Source organism: Octodon degus, unplaced genomic scaffold, assembly GCF_000260255.1.
Source record: "Octodon degus isolate 3935 unplaced genomic scaffold, OctDeg1.0 scaffold00348, whole genome shotgun sequence".
NCBI classification, from domain to species: domain Eukaryota; kingdom Metazoa; phylum Chordata; class Mammalia; order Rodentia; family Octodontidae; genus Octodon; species Octodon degus.
In genome coordinates, this window is record NW_004524924.1 from 443,423 (window position 1) to 467,216 (window position 23,794).

Genomic DNA, 23,794 nt, shown 5'->3' on the forward strand with positions numbered 1-23,794 from the left:
ACATATTTATGAGTGTTACCTCTTCCTCTTGAATTTTACCTCTTCCTCTTGAATGAAGTTACAGTTTTCTAGGGGAAAATCTTTTTAAGATGACAAGCAGACTTGGCATTTTAAGCCCTATCTGTTGCTTTGTGATGTACTCATCAGTCATGGCTTGACTCTCCAGTGGCTCTGTGGCTGCGTTTTGAGACCCTCACGAGTCCACAGAGCCAGACTGAGGTCACCTTCAGGCAGCCCTCCTCTCCCCGCACGCTCGACTTTCCCTGGATAACCCTACTCTCACTTTCTCCATCTCACCTACTAATAATATACTCTGACTTCGCTGTCTGTTCTGAAATATTTAGCTTCTTTTTTTATTATTGAAATTGCTTCTATGGCTTCTTTCAGTGTCATTCCTAAATATGTTTTTTTCAAGCTGTGGAACAGATTCTGAATGAAAATTGCAAATGAGGGGAAGATCAGCGCCCTGCTCTCTACCCTGCGGTTGTTCCTCCACCTTCATTTATTTATTTTGTTTTATTTTTTTCTTTAAAGTTCTTTTGCTTTATTTTTATTTTTTTATTTTATTTTTCCCATAATTTTATTGAGAGACAAATACCAATGAGACAGTTTCAAATCAAATTAGTATGACAGTTTCCTCCACCTTCATTTAGATTGAGCCTCAGGACTAACTTGCTCTTCACTGGGGCTATCTTTCTAATCTACATGTGGGTTTTCATCATCTTCACCTTAAATGATGATCCTGAGAACTATTTCATGGGGTTGTTGTAATGGAAAGGTGAGGAAAACATATACAAATTTAAAAAGTGGCTTTCACAGAGCAAGTGCTCATTGAAATGGAAGTCTTGGTGTTATTGTGCTTTGCTGGTGAAAAGCAAGCAGCCCCCTGGCTCTTAGAACTCAGGGAAAGGGGTGGGGAGGTAGCTTAGCCTGAGAGCCTGCCTGTCGGGTGCAAGGCCCTGGGGATTCCATCCCTGGTACCACATGCCGTGCCAGTCCCAGACCTTGGGTGCACTGTGCGGACCACTGAGACTGGACATGATGGCCCACACCTGTAATCCCGGTGCTGGGGAGGCTGAGACAGGAGGATCACTATGAGTCCACATTGTGTAGCAAGACCCTGTACCAAATTAATTAATTAATTAAGAAAGAATTTAGGGGTCTGGGGAGATGGCTCAGTGGAATAAGTACTTCCCTGGCAAGCACAAGGGCCTGAGTTCAATCCCTGGTTCAAAAAAAAAAAAAAAAAAAAAGAATTTAGGGAAAGAACAGCACTCAAATGGGAAGGGGAGTTTCAAATAATGTCTTAATAAGCTTGCCCCTCATCCTAGCAGCCCGATTTGGGGTGGCAGTATTTTGGTACCCAAATTTAGGATTGAAATATTAGGATCAGAGAAGTCTGGTGTGTGCCTTAGAAAGTGCTGACAGTACATTTAAAAATAAAAATTAATCAGAAAAACTCAGTGAATTCTGTTCCTTTAATTATGCATCTGTTGCACTGTGTACAAAGTAAGATCTATTATTTTTTAGCATGACCAGACTTAAACTGATATGATGCAAGCGAAATGACAAAGTTAACAGCAAAGTAAGAGGTTAATGCCCTTCTGAGCCTGTCTCCAAAGTTCAGAACTGATCTATTTTTAAACAATGGAGTGTGAACAGCCCTGGGCTGAAAATAGGTACAGATCATGTGTCCCAGTGGAATACGGCATGTCACTGTATTTCTTCTTCACAGAGCATGGGTTGGGCTGGGAGTACAGTCTTGTCCTTCTGACCTTTGATTTGTGCAATAGATTGTCAAATAAGAAAGCATAATTTGTGTGGGTATTTAGTAAAATTCTGAATCATTTTAAAAAGTACTTGTTTGTTGATTTATGAAACACCTTCTAAAATTACGCTTTATTGAAATGAACTAAAATGTGATACGTGCTAGCACTGTAACATCATACCTGTGTCTTATAAATGATCAGATTCACATATACAGGCATAGGTAGCAAAAGAGTAGAAAAAGTATGTGAATGACTTGTGGTTGGGTAGGTGTCTAACAGAGTGCTTAGCTCTCTGGCTCTTACCTGACAGCTTTTTCAAGGATCCCTACAGTTTAGAGAAAAAGACTCAAAACCACATACTGATTTCTTAATGCATGTAAGCCACTGGCCCAGGCTCGTGGGAATGGTAAATTATGAGATGTAATTTTCAGGCACAGAAAAATTGTTTACTATATACTTGAAGCAACAAAACATAAATACTTTTAAAAAGAACTGTGATGAAAAAGTAAATTTATCAATATTAAACTTAAACTTAAGGGAAATATATTTACAATGTTTTCTAATACATAGCCACATATTAGCAAAGCAGGAGAAATCCCTAACAAAGAAGCTTAGTGGATTTTATAGTGTAATCTGTTAAATATTATATGTAGTATTAAGTTTATTCCAAAATTATTTTACTGAGTTAAAAAATATCACTTAAGAAAGTGGCTAATGTCATGGTATATTCTTGTTTTTCTGTTATAAATTCTGTTTTTATTTTAAAGAGAAAAAACAAAAATAACAAGAACAAAACAAAAACAAAGCAATATAAAACAATAAAATATATACTGTAAGCTCAAAACAAGAGTCTGAGCTGAGTATGAGACCCCGTGCCAAATGCATAAATTAAAAAAGTAGAAAATTAACAGTTGTTATCATGTCACATGTGGTTATCAGATTTGTTGCTCAGAGTACCAGCCGTGGGCATGCTAGATTGATTGCACCGTTAAATTCTTCCTTTCAGGGGCTGGAGAGATGGCTCAGTGGTCTAAAGCACCTACTTAGAACAAGCTTAGCAAAAGCATCAGGGACCGCGGTTCAATCCCCCAGCACCACATGCCAGCCAGCCCTGCCCCCTGGTGGGCTGAGCTGGCCTCTCTCTCTCTCTCTCTCTCTCTCTCTCTCTCTCTCTCTCTCTCTCTCTCTCTCTCTCTCTCTCTCTCTCTCTAATAAATAAATAAATAAAAAATTTAAAAAAAATTCTTCCTTTCAATAAGCCTTCATTTTTTTCTTTGTCCTTTTCATATTTTTGTTAATTACTTCAAACTTGTTTTTCTTTATTCTAATGATACATTTTTCATTTTCTGGTAATTATGTGCATATTTTTACATCAAGCCTATGAATTTATTTGATTAATGTACATTTGTCATACAAAATAATTTTTGTGTGTGTGTGTGGTACTGGAGATTGAACTCAGGACCTTGTGCTTGCCAGGCAAAGGCTTATTCTACTGAGCTCTCCCTGGCCCCTAAACTTTAATTTTTTAATGCACTCTCGCCTATTATCTGCAAATTATTTTCCTGTATTTGAATATATTTAATTTTTTAAAGCAAAACTATGTAAACTCCAGGGTTAATCATACCCTCAAAAAACCCCCAAAAACTATGCATCTGAAATGTAACTGAACTCCAGTATCTAAAAGGAAGGCAAGTGGAAAACAAATCAGCTACTGAACTACAAACAAACCGATGTTTGGTAGTAAGATGGCAAAGTTCATGTCTGAACTCGCAGAATCTCAGGGTAACAGAAATGTGAACACGTTGAGAGAAGCGGGTGAGAGCCTTTCGCTCCCGAGTCGGGCCAGTGCGTGCAGCTCAGGGCGGACTTTCTGTCACTTTCAGTGCCTTGGAGACCTGCAGATCCTGTGTCAGTGTCAGCGACGTGGATGAGTCACGGCCATTGCTTGACCATCCTGAGGGGACTTGACTGACCTTGTCAGATACGAAAGCTACATTTCTTGTTATATAGGTCTTGCTTTATCTTGGTCTTAACCATCCAGCAGAAAAGTATAAAAACGAACTATAAAAGTAAAGCCATGTTAATACGCTGAGCTGTGAAAGGCTCGAGTCAACAGCTTCTGACATTGCCAGTCATGAGGATAACCCACTACTATTATGGACTACTGGACTATATTGGAATATTTTGCTGAATTCACGCACCTACAATATTTAAGTGACAATGAAATGTCCTTCTCTGATGAAACTAAACAAAAAGGAGATACAAATGAATGACCCATTTTGTACCTACATATTCAAAATAGTATGGGTATACAGCTGCATTCTCTTAATTCAATGAATAGAGAGATTTGTTCTAATAGTGTCTGTGGACAGGATATTATGTCTGCGTCTTGTACTATGAATAACCACTAAGAAGACAACAATATGCAGTGTATTATTGAAACTGTGCTATTAATCAGTTTTGAAACTCTCTCATTGCTATTTGTTTCTCAATAAAATGAGAGAGAGAGAGAGAGAGAGAGAGAGAGAGAGAGAGAGACCGAGAGACAGAGAGACAGAGAGAGAGAGCGAGCAGCGGGCCCAGCTCTGGGTGCAGCGCCTGGGTTTTCCTAACCGGTCCTCACTCACCGTCAGTCTTTTGCGTAGCTCTGCTTATCCCAGGATCTCAAACATTGCAATATGTTGACACTGTATGATTCCCATTCTGGGGCCCCTAGAATGGGCAAATATACAAAGGCCAGCAGGTATGAACTGTGCTTATTTATTTGTGGTACAGAGGCTGGAACCCAGGACTTGTACTTGCGGGCAGGCGTGTGCCGCTGAGCTGTCTGCGGGCCCAGCTGGCAGCGCTGGGCGGTGGCCGGCGCGCTCTCACATGACAGAGATTTATGGGACGCGGAGAGTTTCCCGCGCCCGTGGTGGCCAGCAGCGACCCTGCGGACGCGCCTGGCCGCACGCTCGCTCGGGGTGGCCGGAGTTCCGTGTCCCCCGCGCCCCGGGCCTCGGCCTCCCCGTCCTGAGCAGCTCCTGTTCGCGTGCTCACGCAGCACGAAGGCAGGACGCCTGCCCGCGGCAGGCCTGCGGGGTTTCGCTCGGCAGTGGGCTGCACAGCCGCGGAGAGCCAGAGAGCCAGGCCCGCGGATCGAGCCCCGCCGCAGCGCGCCCCCGAGCGTCCCAGCCTGGCCGCAGCGCGCCCCGAGCCGTCCGCTGTCCCTCTGCAGCGCGCCCCCGAGCGTCCCAGCCCCGCCGCAGCGCGCCCCCGAGCCGTCCCAGTCCCGCAGAGTCCAGCACGGCCGGCTGGTTCTTCTCCACCTTGGATCGGCCGGACTCACGGCCGAGTCCGCTAGGCTGCCCTCGCAGAACACGAGGAGCTGAGCGACCTTCACGGGGGAAACGTGTGTTCTGAGTTCTGAGGCCTGCGCGATCAAGATGACGACCTTCTCGGAGGTGCGGGACTCCAGGCGCCGCCGAGGCCGCGGGGCTTGCAGGTGTGCCCTGCTTTGCCGCTTCTTGTGGGTGTCCAAAAGCGCTCTTCTCGTGAGAACGTGGGACTGATTTTCGGTCCAGCGCCGACATCCTTAGGTCCTTCTGCACACGCACATATGCATTATGTCCAGTTATATTTCCTTCCAGTTTGCTGATGGTATCCATGACACTATGTGGATTATATTAGAAAACTGAAATTCACATTCTCCAATTACCTTTTATAATTAAGCCCTCTCGTTCACTATATATGTATATTTATTTCACATTATATATGTATGTACAATCCATAACGTGTACACATTATATCTATGCTGTATGCGCAGCATATTTCTGGACATCCATATTCCATAATTTAACAGAACACATCAACCTGTTTTTAGCACTGTACGTCTATCCCATCCTAGCTCACCAATCATTCTCCTACCACGCTACCTCCCACTGGAGAAAAATCATGATGGGACTTTCAGAGGTCAAATTACTGACCTTGAGTCTCAGGTGTCACACAGCTGACTCTGAAGTGTCTAATGAGCACTCTGCTTGTCAGCATAGACTTTTTTTTGTTTGTTTGTTTTTTATTGGCAGAACCGGGGATTGAACTCCGGCCCTTGTGTTTGCCAGGGAAGCGCTTATTCTACTGAGGCATCTCCCCGGCCCAGCATAGACGTTTTTGACAAGCATTTTATCTTGTGTTTTTGGTGTTTTTTGTATGTCTACCTTTTCCTTCTTATATAGTGAAATCTGAGCGAATTTCATTCGATCTGCTATCACTCTATATTCTATCCTAGCAAAGCAATTATGGCTTTGCACTGGGAAGGAAATCAGAGGGACAGAAAATTTCAGACTTCATTGGTATTCATATTATAAAGTTAACATGAGATTAAATATTTTAAAGCCAAATTAGATACGTATGAGCACTACAACTACAGAAAACATTAAATATTGAGTCTTTTACAGGCAAGCAAATTTCAGTTAAGCCACTTAGATTTTTCTCATTTGCATATGCAGAGAACTTAAGCTAATTATCTTTGAATCATAATTTGAAACTATTACAATGATAGAACTGCATGTCAAAATGAGTGAAACACTAAATAAAGCCCACCATTCTTTATCAGACCAATTCAATCTGTTTTTTCTCCACCTGTTGGATTTTTAAAAATATATTTAGTGCAGGGTCTACAAGGTCTCACTACATAGATCGGACTCCTAGTGATTCTCCTGTTTTCAGTCTCCCAAGCGCTGGGATTACAGGCACGCACCACCACGCCCAGTCTCCAGATTTTTTTTTTTTTAAGAATACTTAATTGTGGTAGAAAAAAGCCAGCATTATAAATGAGGGCCGGTCAGATAGCTCAGTGGACTAAAGTGCCTGCGTAGGCAGAGCACCATGGCTGGGGTTTGATCCCTGGCATGCTGTGCCAGCCCCATCCCAGGGCATGCTGAGATGGTGACTGGGACTGGGTGTGGTGTTGCATGCCTGTAATCCAGCTCTTGGTGTTGCATGCCTGTAATCCCAGCTCATGCCTGAACACTGGCAAATCAGCACAAGTCCAGTCGACAGAGTGAGGCCCTGTCCACCCTGTAGACCCTGTACTAAATACAAAAAAAAAAAAAAGAAGCGATACAGAATTTCACTAAACAGAGTATTCGGCAGTGGTTGCCTAAGATGTAGTGTGATACCAAGCTGGCATTCTGTGTCATCACTACAAAGAACAGCAACAAGGGCTGTGGTGGAGAGCAGATGTTACAAGAACAGAAAAAGGAAATGTGGAACGTAGGGCATGAGTACAGCTATATGGGAGGGTATCTGAAGAGAATGTTTAAATATGTTAATTTTCATGAAGGACTCTTCATGAGATGACATGTTTTACTTCACATCCTTTACGGACAGTGTACATACACTTTCCAGAAAGTCGGCAAACTGTAACTTGTTGGGTTCATCTTTCTTAAATCCCCCCAGAACAGTTAAAGGTAAGTATTCCTTATTCCTGTAAAACATGGCACACACTCTGACTTTCAAGTCGTTGAGATGCTGCGGCCAAAGCTTCCTCGTACAATTACAACAGCTCATCCCAACTGGAAAACGCTACCTCACTGTAAAGTCTTATTACCAGAGACAGAGGAATTAGGGAAATGCTTTCAAGCCGTGAAACTGCGGCAGGTGCCTAACTGACGATCAGTATTTGAACAAATGCTGGAAACGTCATGAAGACATAAAAGTCTGCTTCTATGCCTGATTTTCTTATTCATGCAAACATGTTGTTGTTTAGAAGACTGACTGACTCCGCATCAGTAAAAGCAAGTTGTTTTTTTTTTTTGTTGTTGTTGTTTCTTGTATTTTGCAGAAGGGCCTACAGGGTATTCAGGGTCTCACTACTATATTGGACTCGTAGTGATCCGCCTGTTTGCAGCCTCCCAAGAGCTGGGGTTACAGGGGTGCACCCCCACACCCAGGCTCAATGGCTCTCAGTGTGCCCTGGAGGCAGAGCTGGTATGGCATGCCGGGGATGCTGCTTTAATCCACCGAGCTATTTGGCCGGTCCTTAAAACGAAGTTATTGATGCTAAGGAGAAAAACATTTTTATTTTAAAGAGAAGAAAAAAAAATGATACAGAATTTCAAAATAAGATGATAGGAAATTAACAGTGGTGGTTATATTGTATATTGTTATCTTGGAAGTAGTTGCTTAGATGACCAGGTGCAGGCACGTAAAACTGCCCAAACAATGTAAGCGCTCACTGTTCCTTTCAGTGAGTTAATGGAAAAAAGTGCCTTCATGTGTTTCTTTTGAAATGTACACATAATTCCATTTCTAATTTGCTTTGTCTATAATGCAGTGCAACTTATGGATTCTGTGTATTTTTCCTTGATTTTGGCCTGTTTTGTTCTTTATAGCTGTGTGGTACTGAACATAAACCTATGGAAGTGCCTCCCTCACACTAGACGTGAGCGTGCCGATCCTTGCTTAGCTTAAGGCCTGGGTCAGTAGCGATGTTTAGAGTCAGAGTCTCTAAGTCTGCGCAGGAGCCTGCTAGGTGCTGCTTAGAAAACCTTCACAACTAAGCCCACAGGGATCCTGTCTTGCTTTGAAGAATCGCAGGAATGAAAATGTTCTCTTGGTCTGGCCTCTGGAGCTCTCTTGGTTTCTCTACTCATTCTTGTTGCTGATTGCCTCCTTGAGACTGTGAGGGCCTGGTCGTCTCATAGAATGATCTGGAGTGTGCTTGTAGGCTGCTGCACAGGGCCCACTCCCAGCACCCCACAGAACTCCTTCTGAGCCCAGGCCTTTTGCAGCACTCAGAGTTGCCATCTCTGGGGGTTTGAAGGGCTGCTCAGAGGTTGTCAGAGGCTGGGGAAAATTGCACATCTTTATTTCAAGATGTAGATGTTTTCATTTATTTATTTTTAAAAATTTAAATGTGTTCCTCACAAACTTCATGCAGTAAGCTCAGCAGTAATGATGCCAGATGGCTTTCTTTTATTTTCTTTGAAGTGGTAGAATTTCAGTCTTATCTTTCCAAGTGTCAAAGTAAGTCATGTTCTATTGGCCTATGGAAATCTCACCTTTCTCTTCTATTATAAATAGATATTGAAAAATTATGCTTCAGGCTTGCCTTGCTGAATTCTTCATCAGATGAAGTATTTCACATGAAGTTTACAGAAGTCTGAGAATTCATCCCATGCATTTCCTTTCCAAATCTTTCACACATAACACTGCATTTATGTTGTAGCAGCACTCACTGCCCGATGCAAAGGTAATGTTCATCACACATATAACTTAAAATTTTCTGGTAGATCTAATGATGAAAGGAAATGCAAAGTACAACAAACTATCTAAATATATCCTTTGATTAGTGTATACACTTGTATGACGAGTTTTAAGGAAATAGATCAGAATGTAATTTCAACACACAGTCTACACCACAATGTGATGAAAGTGATGTAAGTCTTAGTCCTACTTTTGTAGCAAGTCTGTTCAGCCTGGCATACCTTTCTGTGCTTGAAACACATCTTTACTTAAATGCTAAATTTTCTTCAGAAACCATTTTATGGAGTCGCCTGTCTGAGCCTTTCCAAACAGAGCTTGTCAGTTTCTAAGACCTGAATTGCCAGCTTTGAACTTTGTACTTACCTGAGTTAAAATCAAATAAGATAAAAATGAATTGTCTCCATCACAGGAGCATCACTTCAGCTCTGGAGCTCTGTTTAGCAGCTGATGACTGACAGACTCAGTCTAGCTCCACTATATGCTTTTAAGTAATGACCTCACTTCCTGTGCCTCAGGAAAGTTTTGTTTAATGACAAGGTCTTGGAGATTTTTTTTTAATGTGTTTGGTACAGGGTCTCACTATGCAGCTTGGACTCACAGTGATCCTTCTGTCTTAGCCTCCCCAGTGCTGAGATTACAGGCATGAGCTACCACGCTCAGTCCTGGTGTCAGCTCTGCACGCCTGTGTGCAGGGGTAGTCCAGCGCGGCATGTGGTACCAGGAATTGAACTCTAGTCACTGTGCTTGCCTAAGCAGGCGTTTAGTCCACTGATCAACTCGCAGACCTGAGATGCATTTGGTTTTATTTCTGAGATGGTGTTAATACAGTGACCATTGTTTGGGTTGTTATAAGTAAAGGAAAACACAAAGCATTTAATAGGCATGTGAGCACCACCACCACCATCACCACGCCCTGTTCATCCTGTTCAGATCAGACAGCCAGACCTTCTTTCTGGCAATGGCCCCTTTGAAAATTCAGTGAGAGCTGTTTGTTCAATGAGACGCACACAGGACACATATGCCAATGTTTGCACACAGCCTCAGCAGTGTTGGGTAGCTCCTTGAGGGTCATTCCCACCTTGAAGCCCAGCTCTATGGTCCTTTCTATGACTGAACACTGGAATCCGACCACTGGCACCTCATTTTCCTCTGCCGTCCTTTCGGACCGTGCCGTGCAATTAGGAGATCAGCTCACGTTGGCTGGGACTGTCCGAGGCATTCTAAGCCACGCCGTGGTCCCCAGGCTTGCCTTTGCCCTGTCCTGTACTGACCTACACACCAACTTTCTTGTGCTACATGGAGGTCGAGCCTGTTGCTTCCCTGGCACACAAATGAAAACTGATAATTAATGATTTGGCTAAACTCATTTTACTCATGAAAAACGTATTATGTTCTTAATTTTTAGAAAATTTGCAGTTATTCCTAAAGCAGCTGTTTTCCAAGGCAAATGTTGGCTCACATATGATAAAATATAATGATATCCATGCATGTATGAATTACATATTATTTGAAGAATTCCACAGGAGTAAATATATTTGCATTAAGTAAGCTACCACACAAATAAGCATGTTGGACAAAATGTGTAATTCCGATTGGTTAAATGCAAGTAGTCTCAGAAGCACATCTATAAGAAAAAGGAAAAGATACTCTCCGATAGATAAGCTTTAGAGGAGACAAGTTGCAGCATGCTGGAAGTGATGAGGATTTTTCTTTTAAAGCAAAGGCAGTAGCAAAGTATGAAGGCGTGAGTCAGTTCTAGTTGAAGGCCTTTCTGACCTTGGCCCACATGATGACAAAGCCCAGGATGGTGCTGCACATGTGGTCAGCTGCTCTGAGCAGACTCCGGCTCCAGGCTGGCTAGGATGTGCTTGCCTGTCCCGGTGTTCCTCGGTCTTCTCTTGTGATCAAGGTTACCCTTGGTCGTTCTCCTCAGAAAGTACTGAGATACAACAGAGAAGCGCCTAGCTATACCTGGGTGCTTGATAAGTCTTTCGTCTTCTTTTTTCTACATCTATCACATGTATTCAGATTAAATTAGGCTATATCTTTGAGGGCTATGAAGGTAACACCTTACACACCACCAGTGAAGAAGCAAATGGCCGGAATATTTCCTAAAAACAAAGAAAGAAAAAAAAGAGACTGATAAACCTCAAAGAAGCCTTTCAGACTGTTCTCTGATTGAGTTATTCCTCTTGTTGCTAAGACAAAATACCCGAGAGCCAGAGTGAAAGTAGCGGGGTTATTTAGCTCACGGTGTCAGAGCATCAGGTCCATAATACCCGGGCTCCAAGGCGGGGCAGCACCCGGCAGAGGAGAGCAGTTCCTGGTGGCAGAAGGCAGCCCAGCAGGGGTCGGGGGGCAAATCTAACCTCCTTCGCTCCGTTGCCTTGTATCCAGGCTACCTGGACTAGTGCGGAGTCAAGTGTGGACTGACTTGGGACTCCCTCACCCTCAGTCCCAGCATCACACGCTCTAAATGAAGCCAGCTCTGGAAACACCCCACCTATGACACATGAGGCTTCGGCAGGGGACAGCTCAACCTAAACGTAGCACTCACACTGTACAAGATAGGACTCCTCCCTCCCCAAAAAATAGTATAAAAAGTCTGGCCTGTCACATTTTTCTCTCAGTTCTTTCCTTCATAGTGCAGATATCTCAAAAACTACTGCCTTAGGTAGAGAGCTAGAAGGACCAATTATAGAAAACAGCAGGGTACTCAATGCAGACAGTGTCTTCAAAACTGCGGCAAGCTGGAAAATGATCCCATGTGTAAAATCATTTAGACATATTTTAGAAACCATTGCTCTAGGGGAAACCACAGCAGCTAATCATGTCACCGTTATTTTACTCAGTCACTCTCCTCAAATGTACGTGGCAGATTCCCAAAATGAGAGCAATTCCAAAGAGCCATTTTGTGGTTAACAGCTTAACTTTCAGAGTTTGTGGTGATTTTAGATACCAAAACTAAAGCCTCTTCTCAGAATGCATCAAACTCCGGTTGGGCCTGAAGCTGCCTGGTCAGCCATGCGTCTTCCTCCTGCAGCCATGCAGTTCGTGGGGACTACTTTGTATCTTCCATGAACCAAGGCAGCAGTAGAACTAATATAGGGCTTCTGTGAGAATGAAATTAATGAACATGTTAATTCCTGAATCCCAGTGAGAACACCATAAATCTTAGCTGTTTTTATTATATTTATTCCCGTAATTAGCCCTGCCTTGTAGGAACCCTTCTCCACTGCCCACTGCTCTTTTGAGCTCAGGCCCCTGCACCAGGACAGGACCACCACTGCTCACAGAGTGTTTTATTTTTTTATTTATTTTTTATTTTTTATATTAATTTTATTGAGAAAGAAGTAGCAATGAGATAGTTTCAAAATAGGTTAGTAGGACAGTTACAATAATGCATTGCATATTGTTCTTTGTAGTAGTTATTCATAGTACAAGATGCAGACATGATATCATGTCTAAACACTATTCAAAACTTTCTTCTCTTTGAACTAAGAGAAAGTAGCTATATATCTATCCTAACTATTTTGTATGTACAGATACATATATACACATTTTTTTCACTACCAAATTTACCTTCATTTATATCCCTATTTTTGTTTACTTTTATCAGTAGGTCATTGGCATTCATATATTGTAGGTGCATGAATTCAGCAAAGGTATCCATTCTAGTCCAGTAGTCTATAATAGTAGTGGGTTATTTGCATGACTGGCAATTTCAGAAGTTGTTGAATTAAGCCTTTTACAGCTCAGCACATTAAGCTTCTCTTCTGGAGGGTTAACAACTTAAGTTTGTGGCCAAAAAATTACAGAAAAAGAAGGGCTGCAAGGATAGGTAACATTTTGACCCTAGCCCTTCAAGGTCAGTGAGGACTCAGGACATAAGAAAACCTGTATTCTAATATCCTGTAGCTCATTGGTGTCCCAAATTTTCTGATCAAGGAGATTATGGGGCCCCAGAGGAAAGTGATCGACAATGTAGAGTGTGCCTAAGGAGAGTCACCTAGAGAGAAAACATTCTATCAGGCTTTCACAGAAAGCAAATTGGTCAAGCAATGGCCATGACTCATCCACATGGCTGACACTGACAAAAGATCTACAAACTACTGTACAGGGTTTCAGGGTAAATCCTGAAGGTATTTGACTGACCTTGTGAGATAAAAAATTAATTTTCTTTTATATAGGTCTTGCTTTATCCTGGTCTTAACCATCCAGCAGGAAAGTGTAAAAATGAGTTATAAAAGGTAAAGCCATATCTCAGTGTTTTATGAGTAGCCCTTGTTATGATTTGACTCTACCTGTTCATCCATCCACTTCTACTATCAGTTTTGATATATCTAGGCATAGATGAATGGCTATCTGGTTCTTAGAAGGAGACCTGTGTTCTCTGCAGTCTAAAAGCAGATGTGTGTCAGAGAGTAGGGATTTAACTGTAACAGCGGCTCCATTTTGTTAAAATCACTCTATGATTCACGTGTGTAATGATTGTGATTATATTTATAGATCCCTTTTTTGAAACTTTTAGAAATGTAATCTATATAAGAATAATAGAGAAGAGCTAGATATAAAATACAACTTTATAATCGCATTTAAATTGTCATTATGGACTTGCAGTGCTAGAAGGTACATTAAAATATTGTTATTACTGTATATTTATAATAACCATATAAGATATTGCTTATTCTTTCCTAAGATTTCATCATGTATGTTTCAAAAAAACAGGCTTATGATTTGAAAATCCTTTGAAAGCAATGAAAATACATCATACTTCATTTTTTTCTGGTTATTATAAAGTTAAACAGACTAGGACATAAATCACTAACAAAATGATTACAATTTGAGAAGACAAGCCACAAATGAAATGATGATATTTTATTTCTTTTTTGAGATGATGATATTTTCAGCACATATCCCACAATAATTTTTTTCTAAAGTATGGAAATCATGCCAAGAGTTAAAAACGGGGAAATTTTTGATGGGGTGCTTCATAAAATAGGACAATCATCTGATTCAAAGCTAAGCAAGAAGGCATGCACAGTAATATCACTCATAGAGAAATAAAATGAAAACTACAAGAAGAAACTGAGAAATGATAACTTTACAGGCCGAAATTTAAATCAAATTTTTCCAAGAACATAGACCCACTGAAACTTCACATATTGCTTAAATGAAGGAAAATAAAGCAATCATCTAGGAAAACATTAATAATGTCTATTAACACTAAGTATGTATGCTGATTCTGTTGACCAGAAATTTCAATATGACATATATGTGAGAGAAACTATTTCATAGGGTTATTGAATTCATTCATTATAGCTTTACTTTATCAGCCTAAAACTAGAAGCAACACAAATATCATGAAGAATATGATAGATAAGTCAGTTGTGTCACACTAAAGAATACAATGCGGTCTGAAATTTTACTTGTGTCTCATCTGCGTGAATCATGCTGACGTACCTCTCAAGCGACAGGAGCAAACACACAAGATTAGATGGTGTGTGAGTGTATTTACGTGATTCTGAAGAGCACAGAAAACTGCTTACAGTGGCAGCAGTCAGAGAAGCAAATGCTTCCGCAGTTGACCGGGCAAGGCCAAGGGAAGCTGGTAGAGTGGTTGTACACCTAGAGGGGGGCTTACACCGCTGCGCACACTTGAATTCAACTGCCTACAATTTGTTTACAGTTAAAAACTTGTGCACTTGACTCTGCGTTACACCTTAAAAAAATTTCTGGCATGGTGACCAAATAATAAACATGGCCACTTCTGTCATATTTTAACAAAACGATGTGTTGGATTGCCAATAGCAGACTTTCATGTCTAATATAAACTAACATTGTCAAAACAAGAGCAGATATAAGTTTTGTTTGTGTGTTATGCTGTTTTGCAACTGATAAAGGTTAATTGCAAAGTCATAGCATTACTAATAAGGATTAAAAAGAAACCCTTTTTACATGGGTGTGTATATGTGTGTGTGTGTAAAATTTTATAAGTCTGAATAACTATTCAGTTTGGTTGAACAGCAGGCCCCAGAAACATCTGACATGGAAGTCACATTATTCCAACTGTCGAATTCCTATTGTTTTGTTTCATGAAGGTCTATAGTGTTTCTAGCTCTTTTTCTTTTCTTACTATTTTGTCTTCTCTTCAGAAGATAATAAAAAAAGAAATTTCTGTCTCATGTAATCTGTAAGACATTTCTTTTATTTTCATGAGCAGAATATATTCATTGAGAGAAAGAAAGCTCCTGTCCAAGAGAGGGACAGGAGGGGGCCCAAGCGGGTCGTTCCCCCTGTAGGACATTTCAGCCTTGGGTGCAAACTTGGTAGCAAGCAGCATTGCTAACGTGGTGTCGCAGGGAGTGGTTTGCGTCATTTCCCACAGCAGCCGGACCTATTTGCATGGCTTCCCGTGGCTTGGCTCCCAGCGAGGAGTCTGAAAGCACAATTGGCAAACGCAGAGAGAGCTAATAGCCTGGAGGGGCCAGGGGCCAGGGCTCACTTCCTGTGTGGTTGCTGCTGTCTGCGCTTCTCCCTCAGGAAGGTTCAGAGCCCCAGGCCTCACGGGCTGCCTTATGCAGAGAATACTGCACAAGGCCCACGACTACCATTTACGTGGCCGACACATTGAATTTAACTGCTCTTATGTGGTTCATCACACGTCATCATGAACATCCGTAATTAACAATGAACTTGTCACTAGATTGTAAATCTCCAGTGTTGTGTTATGTGTGTGTAGATCAGAGCAAATATTAGGATGCAATTTTACAAATTAAAATTCTAGCAAAACATCAAACCGCTTCTCAAATTAATTTTCTGATATGAGTTGATTTTCAAAATTGTGTCATTATTTTGAACTGTAACATTTGAAGCACACCATTTAGCTAGTTGGCATATTAATACATATATTGAAACACAAACGAGATGTCATCTAAAACTAGTGAAAACTAACTTTCTAAAGATATTACAGGAGCAGGTACATTGCTCTCAATCCCCCCAGAAGACTACCCCTCTGGCCAAGCACACCTGCCCCACCATCCTCGCCGCTTCCTGCGGCAGCTCGGAAGTTCTCTTTCATGGATGCCTTGAGGTGCCCTGTTGTGGGCCCCTGAGTCCTGAATCAAGTCAAAATATTTGCCTTTCATTGTCATTTTTGACTTTGCACCAAAGTTTCCTATTACCGGAGGTTGTGGACAAGTGGACAGGGTGCAGGTGCGCGCCTCCACATGCCTGCTTTTCTGTCAGATGCCGCTTGGCAGCAGGGTTCCCGACTGTATTTCTCAGACCTTACAAAGAAACTGGCAAGATAGAATTCCATGGTGGCTTTGGAGAATGACAAGAACAGTGGAGTAAGTGTGGTAAAGCAAAGAGGAGGATTCTGAGGGGGTTAGTGATAGAGTACCTGTTGCTGTAATGTGTTTCTAAACTAAACATTTGCTGTGTGCTTGGATCACACCTTACACACTGATTCAGTAGGATCAATAAGTACGGCTGATGTAATAGATTCCATTGAGAGAAATTTCTTTTGGGGAAACGTTTTCTGTTTCTCCCTCATTTCTGGTCCCCTTAATGGATTTCAAACATCAAGGTAATTAAGGAGATTTTGCATTTGTAAATATAAGCTTGATAGAGCATGTCTGGAATTGAAAATTAAAAGGTGCATCTCCCTTTGCTGTCAGTATGGTGGCCCGCCCGAGCAACGGAAGCGGACGCCTGCGCGGCCTCACATCTACTATCATCACTCTACTTTATGATTTTATGATTTCTTTTGTTAATATCAGTGTATATTATCACCGTACATGCCCCACAGGTATTGCTGTAACAAATATTAATGCGTAATTACTTACTGAAGTCTGAACATTACTCAAATTTAGTTTTTAAATTTCAGCTTCCAACCCAGGACAAGACCCAAGATGCCGTTTGTCCTGAGCTGTCAGGTCCACCGCAGGCAGCAGGCCCTCGAGGGGGTGTGCTGACCCTGGGCATGGCTGAGGCATTGTCCACGTTGTGGGGACTGTTGCAGAAACGCAGCAGCCCTCTGGCCCTGTGCCTAGGAGGGGCACCCTGGCGAGAGTCCTCGTCACCTCAGGTGTTGACCCCGGCCGCTGGGCTTGAGGTCGCACCCGGTGGGATGGTCCTCCCCCTCCTCGCTGCACGCTGGGCTCTGAGGAAATCACGCTGTGTAGTTCACACTTAAGAGATGAGGAATTCTGCACTGTTCTTGAGGGGGAGAGTCCATATGAGTTGCTTGGAATTTGAGCAGACTTTTCTATTTTACCCGACTTTTAATTGATGCAGTTCCATTTATATCTGTACAGGCCCTCGATTATTTATTATTAGATTTCAGTGAAAAATCGTCAATCTCTGCAGATCTCTCCCTGTGCCCCGCTTTCCCTGGTCTCTGACAGCCACCTCCACAGGGCCGACCTCTTTAGATGCCACATACAAGCATGATTGCATAGTACGCAGTCTTCCTGTGCCTGGCATACACTACGCAGTGACCTCTGATTTCATGCACACTGTCAGAGGTGGCCGGGTGCCATGCTTCTGTGTGCTGGAGCAGTTATCTACTGTATATGTCTTTACCCATAAGCTAGAATTTTTTACCTACCCAGGATGGCATCAGATCATTCTGTGAAGCAAGAGCGTGGGCACTATGCTCGGTCTTCACATCAAGGAATTTGAAAAGTTTATCCTTATTAGTACCCACGTGCTGTGCGTAAGAGTGACGTCTGCGGTGCAGGAGGCACACGTGCGACGCGTCCTGTTCTCCCGCCTCGCTTCCCTGACGCTCTCCACGCTCCCTCCCGCCCCCAGACTCTGCCGACTTCATTTGGCTCCCTTCCAAGCTCTTAGCAGAAGCGAGCTCAGCTGCTGCACCTTTTAAGCTCGGGCAAAATTCACCTCAACGATGTTTTGCTGGGGTTCTTTGGAGAGAGAATGCTCAGAAATGACACTGTGGTACACTTGAGATGTTCATCGTCTATTCCACTCACACGCCTGATTTTCAAGATTAAAAACGTTTTACCCATACATTTATTTCAGTCCAGGGGGACAACAATATGTGTAGTCCAGTCCATAATCTACAGAGTGCAATAAAGTGACAACTGGCCTGACCCAGGCCCTCCAGCCTGAGACTCCCCTGGGAAACCAGGGGGCAGGGCTCCCTGTGCAGTTCCCACTGCTCTTTGCATGAGGGATTTTCCAATCTGTCTGTGGAGCGGCTTGAATTTATACTTCTAGTTAGTTTCTTTGGAGTAACCTTTTCAGTGTCTGTTGCGTGTTCCCTCACATTCTGATGTGAGTGGGCTTAACAAGACTGTGCCCGTGTCCTAGACCTTCATCCCAGCTTCCTGCTGGGCTGCTCCGCACAGCACTGCCCTGTCGCTGTCCTCTGACAGCTGCCTGGAGCTGCTGTGTCTTCCTTCTTCATAGGTAAAAGAGCAAAAGAAGACCAATAGTTCCTATTTGGGAAGATCCAATTTCATATAAAGAAGAAAGAAAGGGAAAATTAAAAAAATTGAAACTATATAGTTAATTTTTTTTTAATATTTAGGTGTTTTTTTTTTTTTTTCTTTTTTTGTACCAGGGATCAAACTCAAGACCTTGTGCTTATCAGGCAGGCACTTGTACTGCTGAGCTATCTCGCTGGCCGTCACAGAACATTTAATGCAGATCTCTACTACACTAGGTGCTGGGAACAGCCTTCCTGCACAAACACACAGCACGGCCCTTGACCTCAAGGACGGACGAGAATTGTTAATTTGTGTGCTCTAAAATTTCAGTGCTATGCTGTATATTTTTTAAGTCTCAGTAATTAATTTACCTCTAGATAAGATGAAGGTCTCTCTTAATACTTGTTCATTGTCGTCCTTAGGAGATAGTCAACTTCAACTGCCGAAAGTTGGTGGCCACAATGCCCCTTTTCGCCAACGCAGACCCTAATTTTGTGACGGCCATGCTGAGCAAGCTGAGATTTGAGGTGTTTCAGCCTGGAGACTACATCATCCGCGAGGGGGCCGTAGGGAAGAAGATGTACTTCATCCAGCACGGCGTGGCCGGCGTCATCACCAAGTCCAGCAAGGAGATGAAGCTCACCGACGGCTCCTACTTTGGAGGTTAGTGAGATCCAGATCGCCTGCTCCCTGTGTCTTCTTCGCAGCTTTGCAGGTACCATAGCATTGGTTTGGTCCCTTTGGATGTGAGCTGCTGTCTGAATTGCAGGGTAAATGTCTGTAATGTTTTCATATTAAGTGACCCCAAGTCCCGGGCCTGTGTACTCACTGAATGTTGGTTATGGTATTGTTTCTACTGCTTTGACTAGAACCGGAGGATCATGGCTTAAACTAAGGAACGGTCTATTTTAGACAAAATCCCCAGAGGTTGGGATGGCTGTCTCCACAATAGCTTTAAGAGATCCAGTCCATGTATTTATTAAGTGACATCCAGTAGAATTGTATTTCTTTTTATTTCTTTTTCTCATCTACATGAGAGAAAATGATGCATTCTACCATCTTTTGGTACCGAAATTCTTTCTACCATATATTGCTTGCAGAATGCAGGGAAATAGCAGCAGAGGAGCCATCTTACTGCTGATCAATCATTTTCATAGATTCAGATATTACTTCTGATGTTTGTTTATGTCTTTGGCATATTTTATAACACTGACTTTAAAACCAGAGTACACACAAATACTTCCAATATAATTTTACATGCTCTATAGCTATCTTCTCACAAACTGCTGTTTATTTCTTAATTTTGTTTATACTTTTTTTTATCATTCTTGCCCTCTTTGCTATTAATTTTAATCTTCCTACCCTTTCCTTAAGTCATTAGAATTTTTTTCCCCTTGGGTGAGTTTTGCATAGTATACCATGACAATATTGTTTTCCATATTTTCTTTTATCTAACTTTATAACATAAATGTGCTTACTGCATTGTTATTATAATTTGCTATATTTCATTATTATAGCACATCTTCCATTATATTTTTATTTTAGTGTTAGCTTATCCAAATTTCATTCTTAAATATCATGTCAGGCAGAATTCTATAGGGACTTCTCCAAAGAGTTGGTTTTCTATAACCATCAATAGAGGATTTGGGGATTTTTATCTAAGGTTCTTAATATTTTTTTCAATGAAATATAAAATTGAAGAAAATTTTCCTATGTAACTGTAATGTTCAGAGTTTGAATTTTATTACTTGTTTTAGAACTCATCAAAGTAACCATATAGTTATTCACCATTGATCTATTGTGCTTCAGGAAAGCACATTAAAACTAATGAACTTCTTGGACTTTCTGTTCACCCGTTAAAGACAACTTTGAAACGCTGAGCTTTCTTTTACTTCCTGCTGTCCTTCTTACCAGAATGATTTCTTGCCTCAAGAGTTGTTTTGTTAAGATTTTGCTAAGAAAAAACTAGGAAAATCTAAGAATCTAACAGGTCTACTTTAGAGAGAACACAGAACTTGCTAGAGTGAAGAAAAACTGGAAAGGAAGTAGTTAAAATCGGATGAGGTAAGACACCAAAGCACACACATGCGGAACAGCCTCGGGAGGAAGCTGGCTAACCTCTCTGAGGCAATATGGGGCTACTTGGTGCGCATGCTGAAGAAACCTTCAGGAGAGACTTTTTAACGAGTTATTATGCATTAAGAATGGATTTATGAGGGCGCATATGCTTCATGAATCCAAAGGCACCCGTAATGACTTTCCAGTTAGACTTGGCAGCATGAGTAACATTTCGTGCGAAGACTGGAGTGTGTGCTTCTCTGGATGTGTGTTTGCTGCACTCTGAGTGAAGCTAACAGATCAGTAAGTGACAGGGGAAGCTGTAGAGCACTTCCCAGAGGACACCATTCTTCCTGTTGTATTATTTCTTCAACACAGTTTTACATATCTGTCTATACATTAAAATTGTGCGTAATTTTGTTGTTAATGTAGCTATTTTTGTTATCCACAGGGTCATTTTGGGTACTAGATTTTCTATCCTCCTAAAGAAATAACACTGTAAAACAAAGAGTGTCATAGAAATTTACACAATGGAGATATTGCCAATTATTTGAGGCCTGACTAGAATCACTTGTGTCTCATTCCTTGTTCTCTTTGATTATTAAACTACTTGGGATTTCTGCTTTAGGCTTTCTATTTATATCTTTCTATTTCTGTTTATTCATTCTTTTGATATAATTATTTGTAACATTGAGTCTCGTGAGAGACCTGGAACAGCGTACTTTAGATTATCTAACGGAATTGAGTGAAAAGGTCTAAACATGAAAGATGATTCCAAATTTTACACAGACAAGGTATGTTGACAAGCACTGCTCTTGTCAATAAGAGAATAAAAAAATTATAGCAGTAGCATTAGAAATGATATAGAATTTCACTAAACAAAATAATAGGAATTCCATCTCACCCCAGGAAGAATGGCTGTCATCAAGAAGTCAACCAAAGGGCTGGCAATATAGCTCGGCAGACTAAGTGCTGGCTCAGGGAAGTGCAGGGCCAGGGTTTGGCCCCTGGCACCGCATGCCATGCTGGCCCGGCCCCGGGGTGTGCCAAGCCGGCGAAGGATTCCGGATGTGTGGTACATGCCTGTAATCCCAGCACTAGGGAGGCAGAAATCAGGAGGATCACTGCGAGTCTGAGCTGCATAGTGAGACTTGTGTGCACACACAAAGAAAACCTTAAAAAAAAAAGAAGTCCACCAATAACAAATATTGGAAGGGCTGTGGGAAAAAAGCAAACCTCTCCGCTGTTGGTGGGAAAGCAGACTGGTACAGCCACTATGGAAATCAGTGTGCAGACTCCTCAAACAACTAGGATTAGAGGTCCCATTCAACCCAGCTATCCTCCTACAGGGTATTTTTCCAAAAGAACTGAAAACATTATACCTCAGCAATATATGTGCACCCTTGTTTACAGCAGCACAGTTTGCCATGGCTAAATCTTGGGAACAACCCAAATGCCCATCAACTGAGGAACAGATAAAAAGACCTATTTCTTTTGAATTCTTAAAAAACGTATTTTCTTTTTAGTATAGAAGTTTTACATTTGTGAAATTACAGCAAAGACTATACTGAGAACTTCTATGTAAACATGTTATGTGTAAAATAAATGATTTAATGTTGTTATATTATTCAAATATTTAATAATATTTTATGCGGATTTTCCTCTTTATACTCAACATATTTTTATTTAGGATCTCACTTATAATAATACCATATCATTTTGCAATGACTTTTAAGCTGCTCTTGATATAATTTCTTAGACTTCCTTGTTTTATGATGAACTTCACAGCTCTGACGAGTGCTCCTGAGGCAATCTGTGAAAACTTTTGTTACTGGGGACTTGGTCTGATTCATTTTTACTGATCAGATGAATGTTTCTGAGAGGAAAATCTCTTGGGTAAAGTATGATTTTCATCAGATCACACTAAGGAATAGCATCCACGTATTTCATCACTATTGCTATGAGGCAGGATTTGTCAGGCTTCTGCATGGTCATTTTTCTTTTCCTCTTGTTCTGTGGGCAATTCTTTGGAAAATAATGACCACAGTAGTCTGCCATTAAAGAATGGGGAGTATTTGTTCATGGCCTGCAGACAGAGTGTTACATAAATTATTTTTAACAGAAACTTTATTCTGTCCCTTATATATTCATTTTATTCACCATGAATATTTTTTACCTAGTTTAGAATAATGATTTTTCAAAAAATTATATGATTGTATGATGGGATAACTGCATTTTATATCAAGACCTAGACACTAAACATTTTTATTATTACTGGACTATCATTATGTCTAGCTTCTCTCAGCTGACAAAACAAAGGACTGAGACTCACACTAAACATACTACCAGGGCCTGCCAGATAGCTCAGTGGATTAAAGCACCTGCTTAGGCAAGTGCAGCGGCCGGGGTTTGATCCTTTGCATGCTGTGCTGGCCCTGCCCCCAGGACACCCTGAGACAGAGATTGAGACTGGGCGTGGTAGTGCGCATCTGTAACCCCAGCGCTTGGGAGGCTGAACACAGGAGGATCACTAGGAATCTGATCTAGCAGTGAGACCCTGAACACCCTGTAGGCTCTGTGCTAAATACAAAAAAACAAAACAAAACAACAACAACAAACCATACTATCATGTGCACACACTTGGATTTCTTCCTGTATGTCCCCATATGCATATGGTACTAAATGTGAGTTTGTACTGTTTTCATGTTACCCCAAAAATACATGGAATAGTCTAACCTCTTCCTATTGCTTATTTGTGAGGGCTCACTCGACAGTGGGAGCCTAAGTCCTCACTGTCTTTCGTTCATGCACTTTGTTGGTTAGTTCTAGTAGATAGACTGTGTTCTTTAAAGCTGTCAGCCCTCGAGTCCCTGGGAAACTGCATCTGCAGGGACAGCACTAGCCTTAGGAGTCAGCCTCCTCGACTCCACAGGCTGCAGTGATTTCCCAGGTGCTACAGTCAGCCTTTTGTTATTCCAGTCCCTTCGGTGAGGATGCTCAATGGTGGTAACGCACTTCTGTCCTTTCGTGCGTTTCATCCTGTGATCATATGGCCTCACAAATTACTTTTTAAATTTACATATAACAGCTGCTCTTTGTGCTGTAACAGACTACAGATTTTACCAGATAGTTTCTGTCTTATGCCCCTCATTTCAATGTCATGCTGAACAGTTTCATCATCCTAAAATTAATCCTCTGTGTCACTTATGAAGGCATCCCCCCAAGTCCCTCTGTGTCACTCATAAAGGCATCCCCCCT

General features: G+C 41.7%; 1 protein-coding gene across 1 annotated transcript in view; it reads left to right on the forward strand.

Moving 5' to 3' along the window:
- LOC101580344 (potassium/sodium hyperpolarization-activated cyclic nucleotide-gated channel 1) overlaps nt 1-23,794 on the forward strand; it is a 375,264-nt gene that overhangs the window by 298,864 nt on the left and 52,606 nt on the right. The window contains exon 6 of the mRNA XM_004648037.1: nt 18,901-19,141. Within this exon, the coding sequence (XP_004648094.1) occupies nt 18,901-19,141 (241 nt within the window). The remainder of the gene's footprint in view (nt 1-18,900; nt 19,142-23,794) is intronic.